The sequence below is a fragment of the Sebastes umbrosus genome, chromosome 18, assembly GCF_015220745.1.
Source record: "Sebastes umbrosus isolate fSebUmb1 chromosome 18, fSebUmb1.pri, whole genome shotgun sequence".
Taxonomy (NCBI): domain Eukaryota; kingdom Metazoa; phylum Chordata; class Actinopteri; order Perciformes; family Sebastidae; genus Sebastes; species Sebastes umbrosus.
The window spans coordinates 15,023,907-15,041,179 of NC_051286.1; the positions used below are offsets into that span (position 1 = coordinate 15,023,907).

General features: G+C 39.1%; 1 protein-coding gene and 1 non-coding gene across 2 annotated transcripts; both read right to left on the reverse strand.

Moving 5' to 3' along the window:
• Positions 1-837: 837 nt before the first annotated feature.
• trnal-cag lies at positions 838-920 on the reverse strand. The gene has a single exon. It is a non-coding gene; the product is annotated as a tRNA-Leu (tRNA).
• Positions 921-11,592: 10,672 nt separating this feature from the next.
• Positions 11,593-14,984, reverse strand: sox7 (SRY-box transcription factor 7). Its single transcript, XM_037751671.1, has 2 exons — positions 14,461-14,984; positions 11,593-13,325 (listed from the first exon to the last, which is right to left on the reverse strand). Exons 1-2 carry the CDS (start codon positions 14,696-14,698, stop codon positions 12,361-12,363), a joined length of 1,203 nt encoding a protein of 400 aa, XP_037607599.1. The 5' UTR covers positions 14,699-14,984; the 3' UTR covers positions 11,593-12,360.
• Between the last annotated feature and the right edge of the window lie 2,289 nt (positions 14,985-17,273).

Below are 17,273 nucleotides of genomic sequence, written 5' to 3' on the forward strand. Positions count from 1 at the left end.
TTAGATATAACAATGTGTTAATGCATGTGTGTGTGTGTGTGCCCTGCATGCCATGGAGATATTGTGCATCTGTGTGCATGTGCAATAAATGTATGGCCATCACTATTTATATTTTCAGAACAAAAAGGCAGTGTTTTTACAACCTGCTAACATAAAACATGTAAGTTGACAATCCTATTAGTGAGAAAGTACTCACACAGCTCTCTTCAAAACAGGCAGTGAAGAATATAGTAAATATCTATGCTTTTATGCATCTCTAATAAGAAGAAATTGTTACAAGATGAAACATTTTTTCAACATAACTACATCTACATATCTCCATGGCAGTAATACTCATATGTTGAAATTAATGATTTCAGACAGTGCCTCTGGCTGCATTTTCTGCTCATGGAAATGGCATCTAAATAATGGTTTCTCTGGTTTTACTGCAAATATTAACAGTCTGCCCTGACCCAGTATATATGCTGTGCTATCTACGTTTGTTTTTTGAGTATGATAAACTAAAATAAATGACTATATAGCACAGGCTACATAATGTCCACCTTTTTTTTTTAAAGTAAGCCACTAAAACTTTTACATTTATTATCTTTACTATTCAAATAATAGTCATCAACGTTAGCATAATGACAACATCCTCTTTTAACACCATCTTTTGTGAAATACTGAAGCAGAGGTGAAACTGTGCTTAAAAAACATGTACATAACTGAAACAGTTGCAATGGCTTGGCATTTGGAAATATAATGTGTCAACATTGTGTTCTCCTTGTTTCATATCCGCTGATCAGTCATTTAGTCTCGTCTGTGGTGAGCGTAATGACGTGCATAACAAAAAACACTTGTCAGAAGTGGGATTCGAACCCACGCCTCCAGAGGAGACTGCGACCTGAACGCAGCGCCTTAGACCGCTCGGCCATCCTGACTGTGCGCGACAGACTGCCATCTTGATATATAAAGGGTGATATGACTACTGTTAGATCAATTTATAAAACTAAATATAGAACCACCAAACATATGAATATACATGCAGAAACGGTATGCATGATACTTTAGCTTAACTGAGTTAGCAACACAGTACCCAGCTCTGTCGTGGCTGTATGGGGATATGTCATGGTTAGAAGTGCTGCAGGCTGCAGCTTCTCTCATGGCCACTAGATGCTGACTCCTAGAAAACAATCAGTTCAATGGAAGAATCCACCAACTTCTCCACGTAGTCCGTTTTCAAGTGTATTTCCTTGTGTTTTGTCGCCATCCCTGCAAAGACATGTGCCCCAGTTGTGAATGGCAAGAGTCAAACCAAACTAATAAGCTTTTGATTGGTTCAAAGGTCAGACAAATCAATTTGCAGCTGTAGTTGAGCTAGTAACACGCTAGCAGTTAACTAATCAACACATGGGTCAGTAACACGCAAATTGAGAAACTCGTGAGATGGTTATGGTTATGCATCAACCTCGAATAGTTATGGTTATCCATTTACCTCGAATAGTTATGGTTATGCATTAACCTCGAATAGTTATGGTTATGCATTAACCTCGAATAGTTATGGTTATGCATTAACCTAGAATAGCTATGGTTATGCATTAACCTCGAATAGTTATGGTTATGCATTAACCTCGAATAGTTATGGTTATGCATTAACCTAGAATAGCTATGGTTATGCATTAACCTCGAATAGCTATGGTTATGCATTAACCTCGAATAGTTATGGTTATGCATCAACCTCGAATAGCTATGGTTATGCATTAACCTCGAATAGTTATGGTTATGCATCAACCTCGAATAGCTATGGTTATGCATCAACCTCGAATAGTTATGGTTATGCATCAACCTCGAATAGCTATGGTTATGCATCAACCTCGAATAGTTATGGTTATGCATCAACCTCGAATAGGTATGGTTATGCATTAACCTCGAATAGTTATGGTTATGCATTAACCTCGAATAGTTAAGGTTATGCATCAACCTCGAATAGTTATGGTTATGCATCAACCTCGAATAGTTATGGTTATGCATTAACCTCGAATAGTTATGGTTATGCATCAACCTTGAATATTTAAGGTTAGGCATTGACCTCTAATGGTTAGCCCAGGGGTCTGCAGCCTGCGGCTCCGGAGCCACATGCGGCTCTTTAGCCCCTCTCCAGTGGCTCCCTGTGGATTTATAAAAATGGAAATGAATAACTGTTTTTTGTTTACAGTTTCATTTTTATTTATCATTGTTGTAGGTCTATGGTACGACGGTACAACGGAGTATTAGGGCCACATTGAGGAAAAAGAATAAATCTTAATATTATGAAAATAAAGTCAGAAGTTCACAAGAAAAAAAGTCGTAATATTATGAGAATAAAGTCATAATATTATAAAGTAGTAATTTTACATATTATTTAATTTTTTTCTCGTAACGTTATGACTTTATTGTAATATTACGACTTTTTCTCTCTCAAAGTCATGACTTTATTCTTGTAATATTACGACTTTTTTCTTGTTAAGTTATGACTTTATTCTTGTTATATTAGGACTTTTTTTCTTTTAATATTATGACTTTATTCTGGAAAGCTCAGGGTTTTTTTTCCTCAATGTGGCCCTAATACTCCGTAGTACATTTGCTCTTTGGCCCTCACTGCATTAGACATATATACTATATACTTAGACTATAAACTGTGTTACCTTCATCACAATGCTCAAATGTTTTGCGGCTCAAGACAGATTTTTTGTTTATTTTTGCCTAAAATGGCTCTTTTAATAGTAAAGGTTGCTGACCCCTGGGTTAAGGTTAGGAAAGGTCATCGGGCAGCAAGTCTCGCTAGAGTTTTCGCAAGTTTTTGCAATTTGCGGGTTATCTTCTAGACAGGACATAACAAAAGTAATTGAGCCTTAAAAAAGTTGCTAGAAAAAATCTGAGCAAAGTTAGATCAACATTGTTGGCCACATTCTGCAGAAAAACATGACAAATTGACCGAGTTTAATAAATTAAGACTTATATCAATTTATCTATCTTCATGTCACTCTACCTTTCAATTAAGACAATAATTGCATCAAAATAAGTTATGGTTCAAACATATTTTTCTCTTAAAATTGGCTTCACATGCCATTGATGGTGGTGATAGTGTAGCCCACATATCTTATGCTAATGTTTAATTTTTATGTCTGAGAGGCACTCTCGCCTGTAGAATTATTATCCCACTACTAAGCAGAAATTGGTCAGTTTATAGATGGCATAAGTTAGCCTATAAGGTCATGGGCTATTGTAATTAATGGGTTTTTATTAGGTCCAAACATCTTGGGAAAACTGCCCTGTGAAAGTGCAAACTGTGTAATATTTTGCAAAAGCACAATATACTTAGCTACAGGGTCAAGTCTTGCAGTTAGTATAGTCTGCTTAAAAGAGTGATTCTAGAAAATGTCTTGATATCAGTTTATTTACTGTTGGTTTTGGGGTGAAGAAACATTTGAGGTGTCCAGGGAGCCTAAATATGAAATGGCTGTAGCCCATATATTATATTTTTGAATGTTGCCTTGTGTAATATGGTAGCATCTGTGTTGGAAAATGAATACTGACACTGTAAGTTGAGACCAATGGTTGAGAAGTTCAGGCTTTGTGTCCACGTGTAGGTCAACGTGGATACGTGACTGTAGCTGTTTTATTTGCTTATCACTTCTCTTATGTATTCCGCCATCTGTAATAAACATAGACCGATCCAGCTCATATCCTGTTTTGAACCTGTCAACATGGTACTTCAGTTGAAGTGTCTGAACTCTGGGGAGAGCTGTGTGAGTCATTTCCGTGTGTCTCATTTTTGATGTTGAGTCTTTAAGGAAACAGGGCTGTGCATCCAGCAGGAAGGGATTCCTCCGAGCTCAGACATCAACAACATCCCGAATATTACACCCATAATGTAAAGGTCGGAGGAATGGGAGTGAGCATGGAAATGATGCCAGAGTGACCCGTTGCCAAGGTCAGTCAGGAGCATTCTTACCCAGAAATTCTGAGTATAAACAGTGCACATCAAGGCAGCGGAAATGCTGTGTGTCATGACTGACGCACTTTATCTCTGAATAAGCAGTTGTAATGGGGTTTGTTGTTCCTGTACGGAGGAACTTGCATCACTGATCAGTCATCTTACATGACTCTTACTTCAGGCCCCTGGGTGATGGAGACTTAAAATTAAATTATCTTTGTGCACTTGCTTTTTTTCTGATGAATACTAATAAATATGAATTAAGGGCAAACAATTATTTTAAGTATCGACTAACCTTATTATCTGGGTTAATCTAGAAAAATTTCCAGAAAAAATGACAGAAAAATAAAATAAAATTGTCAATCTCAATTTTACAGAGCCCAAGGTGAAATTACAACAGTCTAACACCCAAAGATATTCAGTTTATAAAGCAGCATTTTTTCATATTTAAGAAGCTGGAATCAAGAAATGTTTGGCATTTTTGTTAAAAAAGGAATAATCAATTATTAAAAGATATTTTAAAAGTTGTTTTTCTTGTTGTTGTTCGGTTGTTGATTTTATGGTGATTCTCAACATATTCAAAATAATAACCACTCAAACTGAAAGTAATACAAAGTACAAATGTACAGTAGGCTTACATGTTCTGAAACCAGATCCACATGAGTTCAACATGAAAACTTTTCAAATATGAAAGAAAGGGGTCCTGAAATCTTACAAATATGGCCACATTTTTTGATAACTTTACAAGTGTATGGTAGCGCATGTAATTAAAAGACTTTTTTCGACATACTATAGTATGACTTTTTTTTTTACTTACTGTACTATGACTTTTTTCTAAATACTATACTGTGACTTTTTTTCCAACATACTATACTGACTTTTTTCGACATATGATTCAATGACTTTTTTTCGACATACTAAACTATGACTTTTTTTTTACTCTTTTTTTTCAACGTACTATGACTTATTTTCGACATACTATACAATTATTTTCCGACATACTATACTATGATTTTTTTCGACATACTAATCTATGACTTTTTCGACACACTATACTTTGACTTTTTAGATATGCTATACTTTGACTTTTTTTTGACATACTATACTATGACTTTTTATCACTCTTTTTTTGACATTCTATACTAAGACTTTTTTTATCGACATACTATACTTTAACTATTTTTTCGACATACTATTGTAGGACTTTTTTCACTCTTTTAGATATACAATACTAGGACTTTTTTCACTTTTTTTTCGACATACTGTACCATGACTTTTTTTCACTCTTTTTTTTACTTATTTTCCGACATACTATACTTTGAGTTATTTTCTGACATACTATACTATGACTTTTTCGACACACTATACTATAACTTTTTTTTCGACATACTATACTATGACTTTTTTCACTCTTTTTTTGACGTACTATACTATAACTTTTTTTATCGTCATATTAAATTATGACTTATTTTTTCGACATATTAAATTATGACTTCTTTTTTCGACATACTATACTATGACTTATTTTCAACATACTATACAATAACTTTTAACAATTGGTAACAGGCAGGCAGGTAACAGGCAAACAAAACTCCAATGATGAAAAACAATCTGACAAAGAACAGAGGAACTGAGGTGGTAGAAATAGTGGCTAACTGGGGAAGTGAGAAAAGGTAAGCAGTCTGAAGTGAGTGCAGAACTAATTAGGGACAGGTGAACCTGGCAGACAATCCAAAAGGTGGGAAACCACAGACAAGCTTAACATGACACCAGAGAAGAGTGACTTTCAAAATAAAACAGGAAACAAACTACAACCAAAACCCAGGACCATGACAGTCTATACTATGACTTTTTCATGACAGTTTTAATGGCATAATGTACTATGACATATTTATGGCATACTATACTATGAAATTTCTTTAATGACCTTTTAACATCATACTATGACTTTTTGTACTTTCTTTTTCAACATAGGCCTACTAAACTATGACTTTTTGTACTTTCTTTTTCAACATAGGCCTACTAAACTGTGACTTTTTTCAACATATGATACTATGGCTTTTTTATGACTATTTTCGACATACTTTACTGACTTTTTTTACAACATTTTTTTCTCACATACTTTACTATGACATTTTTTACAACATGCTATACATTTATGGCATACTAAACTATGACAGTTTTTATGACATCTTTACGGCATACTATACTATGACATTTTTTGGGAAATTTTTATGGAATACTATATTGGGACAGTTTTTTTAATGACATTTTATGGCACTATTCTATGACCTTTTTATAAAAAAAATGTCTGACATACTATACTATGACATTTTTACAACATACGTTGACTTTTTTAAGGCACATTTATGGTATACTAAACTATGACAGTTTTTTACCACATTAATGGCATACTATTCTACGACTTTTTTTGACATACTATACTATTACATTTTTCATGACATACCTTACTATGACACTTTTTATGAAATTTTAATACATTTTACTATACAATGACCTTTTTATGACATACTATTAGGATAATAAAGTTATTCAACTCAATTTAACTCATTGCGATTAATCACATCTGCTTCACAATATGATATAACTGTAAAATGGTATTCACACAAATTTTATGAATGATAATTTGTTGAAATATTTAAATCTTAATGGCTCTCAGAATTTCTCACAAGCTGTCATCAGGCAGCCTGGCTTGCTTTGACTAACCTACACAGTAGCTGTTAAAAGGGGCTCTCTCACACTGCTGAATTTATAACATCACTCATCTAAATCATTAGTGCGTCTGCGTTTCAGGATGCACGCTGAGTAAACTCTGTTGGTGCAGGATGACGGGGCCAGAGCCACGACGGCAATAGTATGCCCACTAAGATGGAAAAGATGGAGAGTGATTTAAGATCAAAGACATGGAGCCCCTTGCCCTTTTAAAGAGCAATATCCAAATTCACTTAAGACATGGTATTAGCTCATGTTTTTCAAAACTGTGAATGAAAAGAGAAATCAGCAACATCTCAAGACAACCAATTTTGAGCTTTCCAAACCTCGCAGGAATTAGCCATATCCTTTATATTAGTTTAACTGTCATGTCACATCCCAGTCTTGATTAAACAAAGTTGTCAGAAAATGAAAAACACTGCACTAAATATTATAATTAGCTCAATTAAAACATGAATCAAAAATACGTGATGCCTCTTCCAGTTATTTCCCACAATACGGGATCACACGCGGAACAGATAAGGTTGTTCTATCTCTTAAATGGAACAACCACATTGTAATTAGGAAGCACAATAGGAACATCCTCCTCCACATTGAGGTGAAGAGTTACACCACCCCTGGGAGAATCTGCAGCAGTCAAAAACAAGCCAGATATCGCTGCAGCATACACACACCAGTGCAAACCATGCTATTAGAGAGAGAGAGAGAGGGACCAATGCGGGCCAGGCTGTAGAAATAGGACATACACTGCAATTTTTGCATCACTTGTTTTAAAAAAATATTAAATCTGTGCTATTTTATAAGTTTATAAGTTTATAAATCACTTGACTTTTCAGTGTTGTTTCTAATTTGAGTAAACCTTTTAATGCACAATCACAACGCTCTTATTAAAGTGGGGAGTTTACTGAAATGCACATAGTTTTGGAAGACATTTCTCAATCCTTTTTCTTCCTGCAGAGGAGCACAAGCTTTAGCGTCTGTGCCGATTTGGTAATCAGGCCGCGCTTATGGGTAAATGGAAATCTAGCCTTCTCCTTCCCTGGGTTGGCAGCCATGTGTGCTGGCCTCCCTCTGCGCTTTTTGCTGGTCGCCTGTATCTGCTTAGAACAGGTGCCGGATCCCGTTCAGCTGCAGCATTCACAGCACAGGTACGGGTGGGAGGCCCTTGGCTGCTCGTACAGTCCCCCAAGTTTTCCAGGGGTCCCCATCTGTGTCCCCGCACATCCTCTGCCACATGGCACCTGTCCCTCGACGAGTCTGGTCCATTCTTCGTCCGGCGACGTACACGCCTGCCTGCCACCCCACACTCTGCCTGTTGTTGAGCCACAATGAGATGAAGAATAGCTGCACCCATAATCCCTTGCTGTGAGATGTGTGTGTGTGTGTGTGTGTGTGTTTTTCCCTCCTTCTTTTCCTCCTTTGGCCAGATTTAGGGCCAAGTACAAATTGTAAACAGGTTATTATGCTGCTGTAACACACTCCAACTGGAAATGCACTCCGACAACATTTAGTGTTTACTGATGTAAGTGTGTCTTTATCCGTCGCACAGAGTAGTTTAATTTGGTGTAAAGTTCACTGCATTTACGCTGATGAGAATGTTGTAATGGGTTTGTTGTTTTCTATTTGCAAGGCTTAACAGGAAAGACATAATTATTCTACCAGAATCACTTGGAATGGATAACTTTGCTTCATCTAATTGCAAACTTGTGATTTGTGCAGCTGCATATATCAAGTTATATAATAGTAAAGTAAGCCAACTGTCTTCATGCAGCAACAATACAATATAACTCAAACACACCACGACGTACACACAGTATCCATGGTATGTAGGTTTAAAGGGCATGTCAGTCTCAAGCATTGATATACCTTAGTCACGTAGTACAAATCAGCCACTTCCTCTTGACCTACAGTTAATACGCAAATAACGTCATATAGCACAAACGGTCGACCTCCAAATGTGACGCGATTGGACGGTTCCCTCGCCGGCTACACAATGGACGCTGGACCAACCAGACAGTCAGCCTCCTCCGTGCCTCCGGAGGACACGATATTTAAAGTGATCACTGCTCACCCCCGGCCCCAGCAGATGGATAATACTTTACACAGCTGTGCAAGCTCTGCGCACCCGTCCACACACACCGAGCCTCACGTTGTTACCTTGGTGTTGAGTTAAACCGCCGAGTTGTTTGTTTGCCCAGGGAAGTGACATGACGGCAGAGGAGGAAATAGGAAACATAACAGACTACCTGACAGACTCATTCCACGGGTTTGACCTGAGACTGGAACTGAGCCAGTCAGCAATCAGAGAGAAATAACAAGAGGAGGCGCTTTTGTTTGTTCAGCCTATATCCTTATATGCGCAAATATTGTAAATCTTATGATCCTGCAAATGTGTGAAAGATTCAATTAGACAAATTAAAGAGGTCACATCCCTTCTCACAGAAGAAGTGATACAGATAATTCCTGCAAGCGCCTGTGTATAAAGTGTAAAGTTTATACAGTTCACATCAATGTCATGCCGGTGTTTGTTGACACGTTATTTTCTCTTTCCTTTCTTGTTGATTTATTGCAGCTAAAACAGCAGCGATGGCTGTCTCAGGTTTTCGGCAGAAGCCTCTGACTAAAGGTTACGATGACTCAACTTCTAGGGAGGAAAGGATGGAGGCCGACAAGTTGAGTGTTTTGCCCTCACTTCCCCGAAAATGTAAAAGTCACAGGATCCACAAATCTTGGTAAAAACTCCTGTAGAGTTCTCTTCTGGGCATTTTGTCAAAGAGATTTTGGTGCACAAGTGTTATTATCCACAGGAGATTAGTGCTTATTAGGGTAGCTTGTCATTGGAAACTACTGTGTACTTAATGGTTTAGCGACCAACTTGCAATTACTTATCACTGCGGAGGAACCTTGATAAGAAGGTTGATCACATTTTTTTAAAAACAGCAGCATCCTTATATATCATTTTAGTAGGAAATGCATACTGTATATTATAGCTTATTATAGTAGCCACTGGGAAAAGATGTAACATGTATTTGATGGATTCGCTGTCCTGTGAAATCTATCTCCAATTTTGATTATTAAAATTGAAGTGTTCCTTTATGGCTTCAGAAAATTCACCTACTTCATCGGCTGAATAGAATTGGATTATCTGAAAAATCTGTTGTCACCAAGCTGAAAACAGGACCGTTTTTCTTAGTTTACATTGTATTTTTATTCCTAGCACAAATCTTTGTAATGGCCGTAATGATTTTCTGACTCATTTGGATTTGAAACACTATTAAAATATCAAAGTGTAAGGGAACAATAATGATATAATGATGAAAACACTTCTTTATTCTACAATTTATGTTCAGGTACCGTCTTATGTGAACTAGTCTGAGCCTAATGTGATGATGCTTTGTTGACGCTTGAGTCTTTGTCCTTGTCCGTGTTACAGTGGCCTACCCTGAGGTGGTGGATGTGATTGTTGAGACATTGCAGTGCGTCTTTACCAAGGGAGTCTGCAGTAGCACCCTGAGCTGACCCCGACAACTCTGGGGCTGATGGCGCACCAAAGACTACTTTCTCACCCCGTGTGCCTGGGGCCTCAGATCACACATCCAAAAAAATATGGTCGCACTCAAATGGACCCTCCGCAGAGTTTTGAACCCCCGCAGGCACAAAGGGTAATGATCTAACCCCGAAGAAATGAGCACGACATCGGCCCGGCTGCAAACACTGGTGTTTGATGAATGTTGTCATTCTGGTCTGTTTAATCACAAGGTGTGTCAAAGCACACGATCATGGTTGGGTACAGAGAGAGGTCATTTTAGGTAACCTATATATGTTCACCACAAGTGTTGTTTTCTGGTTTCAGAGTAAGAAAGCGGCTCATTGCTGTATGGACGTTTGAGGTGTGTCAAGGTACGACAGGCCAGGTTGACAAAGCCTCTCCTGAAAAATGGTTGGGTAAGTAAGGACGGGTAAAGTAAGATGCTAATCAGCACGGCAGTGTTTCCTCCCGCTTGCTGAACAGCGGGTTCCCTTCCCTCTCTCTGGCTCTTTAATGCAGGGCCCAGCCAGGCCCAAACATCCTGACGGAGAGAGGCTTTTCCCTTATCAGTCAGGAAACACCGCTCCTCCGCCACATCCTCTTTACAAGAAGCACGACTCAACTGTTCCCAAAAAAATGCAGGAAGACCAGCCAGACTCCAGGATTTGTCAAAAGCCCCCTGAATTCCTTTTATCGAAAAAGAAAAATTCAAGAGAACAGAGAGGGTGAGAGGGGAGGAGTGGAGAGGAGAGGAGGGGGGCTAAAAAAAAGAAAAATGAGAAAAATGAGGAGGGTGTAAAACAGTCAACGAAGCCCTGGGATTTATTTTTTTATTTATTCTGCACAGATTACGAAAGGTCTGCATCAGCAAGATAGAACACGGGTTGAGGGGGTGGGGGTGGACGTGGGGTCCGGAGTGCCTAAGAATGGCACCCAGAATAAGACGCTGGGAAAACAAAGGACGGTTGAGATGGAGGCGGGTGGCGACGGCTGTGCCTGTTTTACACTAATCCTCTGAACCGGGACGAAATGAAAGCGAGAGGAGACGGAAGGAGAAGGATGATGTGATGGAGGGTGGAAAAAGCAAGCAAGGGAAGTGGGTGTCAGAATGGGCCACTGTAAAACAGCTAGACAAGAGTCCAAAATAGAATATGTAGTGTTCAAAGATGGACAAATAACACACCATTTTGTCCCCATTTATGTGTGAAAACCTGGAAAAAAAATACTTTTCTTTCTTTTATTAATCCAGGATTCTGGTAGTATTAATTAATATGTATATGAGTAGGAATGTGTTTTCAAGTGTATCAGTTATTACCAATACCTCATACTTTGTAATTCTTTTGTTGTGGTGTGCATTATCCAAGTAGCAACTGCGTTAATATAAAAATTGAACTTTATTTTAAATTATTGTCTTTCACAAACCTAAAATCAGCATACAGTTATAGTTACCATTATTATTTTTCATCGTAGAGGTTATGATTATATATTATTAAGTACTTGAGAGGAAGTATAAACGCCTTTCTTCTTCATTATACACCGTTTCTGTTAAATTGCATAAGAAATGTCCAAACTAAAACCTCATTCAAATTACAACTACTGAGGTAAGACTCCCAAACTAATGAGAGAAGGAACATAGGATACAAACATTCGAATGAAAGCGTCGATAATAGCATTACAGTTAGCATTTATGCGAAACATCAAAGGTTTTAAATTAGCTTCTAAAGAGCGTCTGTACATGCCGCAGCGGCAACAGTAACTGGTGACATTTACAAGTGGACAACAAGTCTTTACGATTGTTCTTCTGGTTTTTAGAAATGTCATGACAACTGGAGGTGGCATACTATAGTATATTGTGTCTGCATCCCTGAGGTGTCCATCTCCCTTTCTTCACATTCCTCCAATTGCTCTTTGTTCTTTCCTCGGCTCCAGACAATCATATTGCTCAGTAATCAGTCCAGGTTTTAATCATGGTGAGATGATGTGCTTTTAGACGCTAATGTGGGATTTGAAATTACACAGGAGAGCACAGAAATCTTCGCCTTACTGACACCCAAGTGCAACATTATCCCAAATTTCTTCACCCATTTTAAACCCAGTAGTGTCTCTGACCAGCCACAAGTGTAATGGGTGTCGTAACCAAAGCTTACGAGATGCCGTAGTTGTTGTAGTAGGCCGCCGTTGCGTCCGCGAGCACCGAAATGAGGCTGGTTTCTGTGGTGCTACTGGGACACGCGGAAGCAGTAGTGACAGGCGCCAACTGGATGTGTCCTGTAACAGTCATGCCGCCGCCGCCCTGCTCAAGATGGAAGCTGGTCCCATTGGAGTTCAGGTACTGGTCAAACTCGTTGCGGTCCACCTCGCCCAGAAGCTCTGCCTGGCTCAGCTGGTCTAGAGTCTCCAGGTGACCCTGTGTCTCTGGTGGCGGGGACAGCTGACCCAGGTGACCCTGGTGGAGCCCGTGGTGAATCTGGGGGGAAAATGAGGTACTGTAGTAAGACAGCGGATGGCCGGGGATCAGTCCACCACCAGTTTGGGACATGTGAGAGATGTGACCTATGTGTGTGCCCCCACAGTGGATTTGGGTCTGGGTGTAGTCAGTGTGGTAAGGGGGCGGGCTGCCCATGTGTGTCTGATTCTGGTGGTGCTCATCTGGGCAGGAGGAAGAGCAGGAGGAGCTACCGGATGTTGAGTAGTAAGAAGGGGGCACATGCTCATGGTCCATGGCGTCTAAGGGGGACATCTCAGGGGGGGTGGGCAGACCATATGGGTAGTTGTCAAAGCTGCTGTTGGAACCGGCCGGGTCTCTGAAGCTTCTGACGCTGGGCAGAGCAGGGCTGGGGCTGGAGAACCTGATACCAGTGGGGCTGCCCTCGTCTTTGTCCAGGGGGTGACAGAGGACCCGCTGTTCGGGCAGGGCGTTCTGATCAGGGGCCAGACCGCTCAGGAGGAAGCCAGGGTCCACTCGCTTGCAGATGCGTTTCAGCTGTTTCTTCCGGCGAGGCCGATACTTATAGTTGGGGTAGTCCTGCATGTGCTGCACCCGCAGCCTCTCTGCTTCCTCCACGTAGGGCCTCTTATCAGGGGGAGTCAGGGCCTTCCATGACTTGCCTGCGGAAAGAAAAGACAGATTTATTTTTTTAACTTTCTTGAATATGTTTCAGTGCAATTTATTTTTGAACCTTTTTTATTCAATGTTTAAAGTCTGTTAAAACACAATATTAAAAATGATATATTTTCTAACACTATAACAATTTCTACAACTTGTAAAATATCAATAAATATGTTCTTGATCATTTTGAAGTTTTAGGCTTACCCTCCTTTATTAGATAATAATTAAGATATTACATTCAAATGAATAATGGTGGGATAACAATATGTTTTCCAAAATTAAATAGCACTATAAAACAGACATCACAAGAATAATAAGATAAGTCCTCCTTTACTTAAAACAACGGATCATAATTGTCATTTACTTCTCCTGTGAAAACAACAAAAAAAATTAAAGAAAAAAACATCAAACCATTTAAGTTGTTAATTAATTTCATGGACTTTCCTTCAAGTAATGAATGCCTTATTTTAAGAAAACACAAGTTCCAATTTTACCTTTATTTATGAAAGCTTAATTTACATGTATGGCTGTTGTTGAATTGGCTTTAAGATGATTTCGATGTGAGAGAGAGAGAGACAGATTTTGAGCTTAACATTAAGCACTAATCCAAGCAGCCTAAATCCAACGCAAAAATCATACATTTCTGTCTTTTTCTATGTCCAAAATCTTAACGAATTTTAAGGTTTTACGGAGATACATTAACTTTTAAATTTAGGGGATTCTTGGAGATGCGCTTCATACTATATAATGGCTGTGAAGTTGTGTGATTAATTTACTTGATTAATTTATAGAGCTTCTACAAAAAAAAACTGATCCAAGTTCTCCAAAGTGATTAATTTTTTTGCATCCTCCTGCAGCTTCAAAATGTCCTTCTCTTTTACTTTGATTAAACACGTTTATTTTTGTCTTTTTTAAACATCTTTATTTAAATTTAAAATTTAGGCTACCTTTTTTTGTGTTGGAAACAACTTTAAAACTTTGTATTAAACAGCTGAGGCCTGAGGGAACTTAAAAATGTGTGAGCTGTTAAAAAAAACAGCAGTAATAATAATAATAATAATGACACAATAATAATAATAAAATATATATATCGTAGATTAATAAAAAAAACAACTTAAGAAAACTTCATCTCACCCAACATTTTGCTGAGCTCTGCATTGTGCAGGTCTGGGTTTTGCACCGCCAGTCGTTTGCGCTCGTCTTTGGCCCACACCATGAACGCGTTCATGGGCCGTCTGATGCGCGGCTCCGGAGCCTTGTTGTCCACGGCTGTCCTGTGAGGACCGTGTCCATCAGCCGCGTCTCCGTCTCCTGGAGGACACTCGAAGGACTCCGGCCACGACGAGTACGCGCTGATGAGAGCTGCCATCATGCGCGCTCCAAAAACTTCAGGTGCGCTTCTCTCGCTCTGCCTCTCTGACTGAAGTTCTCCTGTGTTTTTTTGTTTTTTTTTTATTTAAAAAAAAAAATCAGAGATACTAAAGAAACAGCTTTTAAAATAATTTAAAAAAAATCCAGTTGTGTTTCACACACTGTCTAGATCACTGGAGCTACACAGTCAAGATGTGAGTACAGCAGGTTTCAGGAGAAACCACACATATGGTCAGAGATGCAGCAGCTCCTCCTCTGTGAGTTATGATTCAGTCTTTCCTGCTGTATGGGGGGAGCTCTTTATATTTGAGGAGCAGGTTCCAGGAGAAACCCCGGAGGACTCTCGGCTCCTCCTTTTGATTGCAAGTTGAGCCCCGTGAAAGGCAAGAGAGAGAGAGAGAGAGAGAGAGAGTAAGTGAGTAAGAGAGAGAGAGAGAGAGAGAGAGAGCAGCATTTCAACACCACTAACTACTTAAACTGGCCTCACAACAAAACAACACCTTCCACTGTGACAGACAACGAAACTCAAGTCACTGAGCAGGTTATGATTATTTTTAGAGGTAAGTTAAAGTCACATGGGACCAATTTTGGTCAAAACCACAGAAATACTTTGCAGCCATTACAGAACTCCTATTTCAAATTTTTACATCTTCATGCTGATGTGATGACTGAGAGGAATTTGGCAACAGAAGGGTTTTTTCCCCTAGCCAACAATGAAACCTTCTTTTTACAAACTCCTCTAACCTGTTCAGCAGTTTAGTCAGACATTACACAGCAAAACTGCACTGGTTAAAGTTGTCACAATTTCCAGCGTGACAAAGGTGTCATGGTCCATGCAAAACAAAAACACAACACTCCCCAAAAACACAAAGAAAACTTTTTTTCCTTTGTTTCTTGAATCAACAGAAATGTTCTAAATATATTTTTTTCCACGTAATTCCTGTTAAAGGTGTAAATGCGGAAGCCAATGTTAAAATCCCCTCAGAGGAGCTCTTTTTGGGTGCAAAATCAACGTGGAGCCTCTGAACACATCTGTGGGTGACAGAGGAGATAAAACCACTGAACACACACACTACAAACAAATCAGTTTCCTTCTGTGGCCATAAGCGGGTGCATATTAAATCCAGGAGTTCCTGTTGACAGGATACTCTTGGGCTGCTGCCATTGAGTAGCTCACACTCTCTCACACACACACACACTGCTCCAACACAGATCACAGGTCAGATCTTGGTTTGTAATATTTATGGGAGAGGGAGTAACCTGACTACAGATACTGGGGTTTTAACTAAAACTTTTTTCCCCCCTTAACTTCAGAGTTAAACCCAACCACAGGCAACATGGATCTTAAGTTGTAGTACATCTTTTGGTCGGTCGTGCCTTCCCAAAGCATCAAACTGAAGTGTCAGCTCTGCCCCCCCTCCACCACACAGGAACAGGATACGGCACCTGAAGCCACAGATAAAGCAGGCACATCGGTGATATATAGGGCCGTGCTTGCTGTTCTCACACGATGTGAAACTAATAAAAGTCCTAACAGAGTAAGTGTGAGCTGACGGGACGGCACAGGAGTGAGACTGTACGGTTTGTCAAGACTGCAGACTGGCAATGTGACAGACAAAAGTTTCACATCATATTTGCAATTTGGATGCAGACGCTCATGAAAGCTCAGGGTTGGGGGTTTTCTGAAATGCCTAATAGCTTTATGTGTTAACCGCTGTGTGGGTGGGAGCTGCATCAGCCTGCTGTTGTTTTCCCTTTCAGTGTAAAAGACATGTGGCTGCTGGAGACTTGAGGAGAGGGTTCATCTCTATGTATGAGATTTCACTATGGCAACATAATTCTGTCAGTTTATGAATAAATTCCTGTGTTAAACATTATTAGGCCATCACATTTATTATTGTTATTTCTCTCAGTCATACATTCCAATGTATAATTTTAATGTAATTTTCAAAATAAAAGCAGCATCATTATATGCAAATATGTCTGTAAACGGGGGGTGGTTGAAGAAATAAACAGTATATTCATACTGTGGCTTGTGACTTTTAAAAGGAAATAAATCCATTATTATTTCTTAACATAAAATATGAGCTGGAGAGACAACTTCTTTTTTTGTAACACGGCATCTTTAATTTAAAAAAATGGGTTTATTATGGACCAATGGGTCTTGTAATTAACTGAATTTAATCTGATAATGACAGTGTATGAGGACACGGAGAAAAAACACCTGAGATGCTTGCGGTAACAGGCAGGCCCTGTTTACATTAGAGTTTTTCGTAACTTACAAATCCAAAATAGTGACGAGGAAAGGAATGTCGTGTTGTTTTGACGTGCAGAACAGGACCGCTGTAGTTTCCTTTTCCTCCTTTGACTCATACCACCCACCCTTATTGCTTAACAAGACTGGCTTGTTCAGAGTTCATCTGTCAAGTCAAAGAAAAGATTTACTAACGTCATAAATCACATTTGAAAGTGGAAAGGGTGACGGTTGTGTTAGGAGATAGAAATCTGTTTTCAGATTACCTTTACAGCTGATAGGCTTATATACAGTACTCACTGCTTGACTGAAGTAAAGCTAC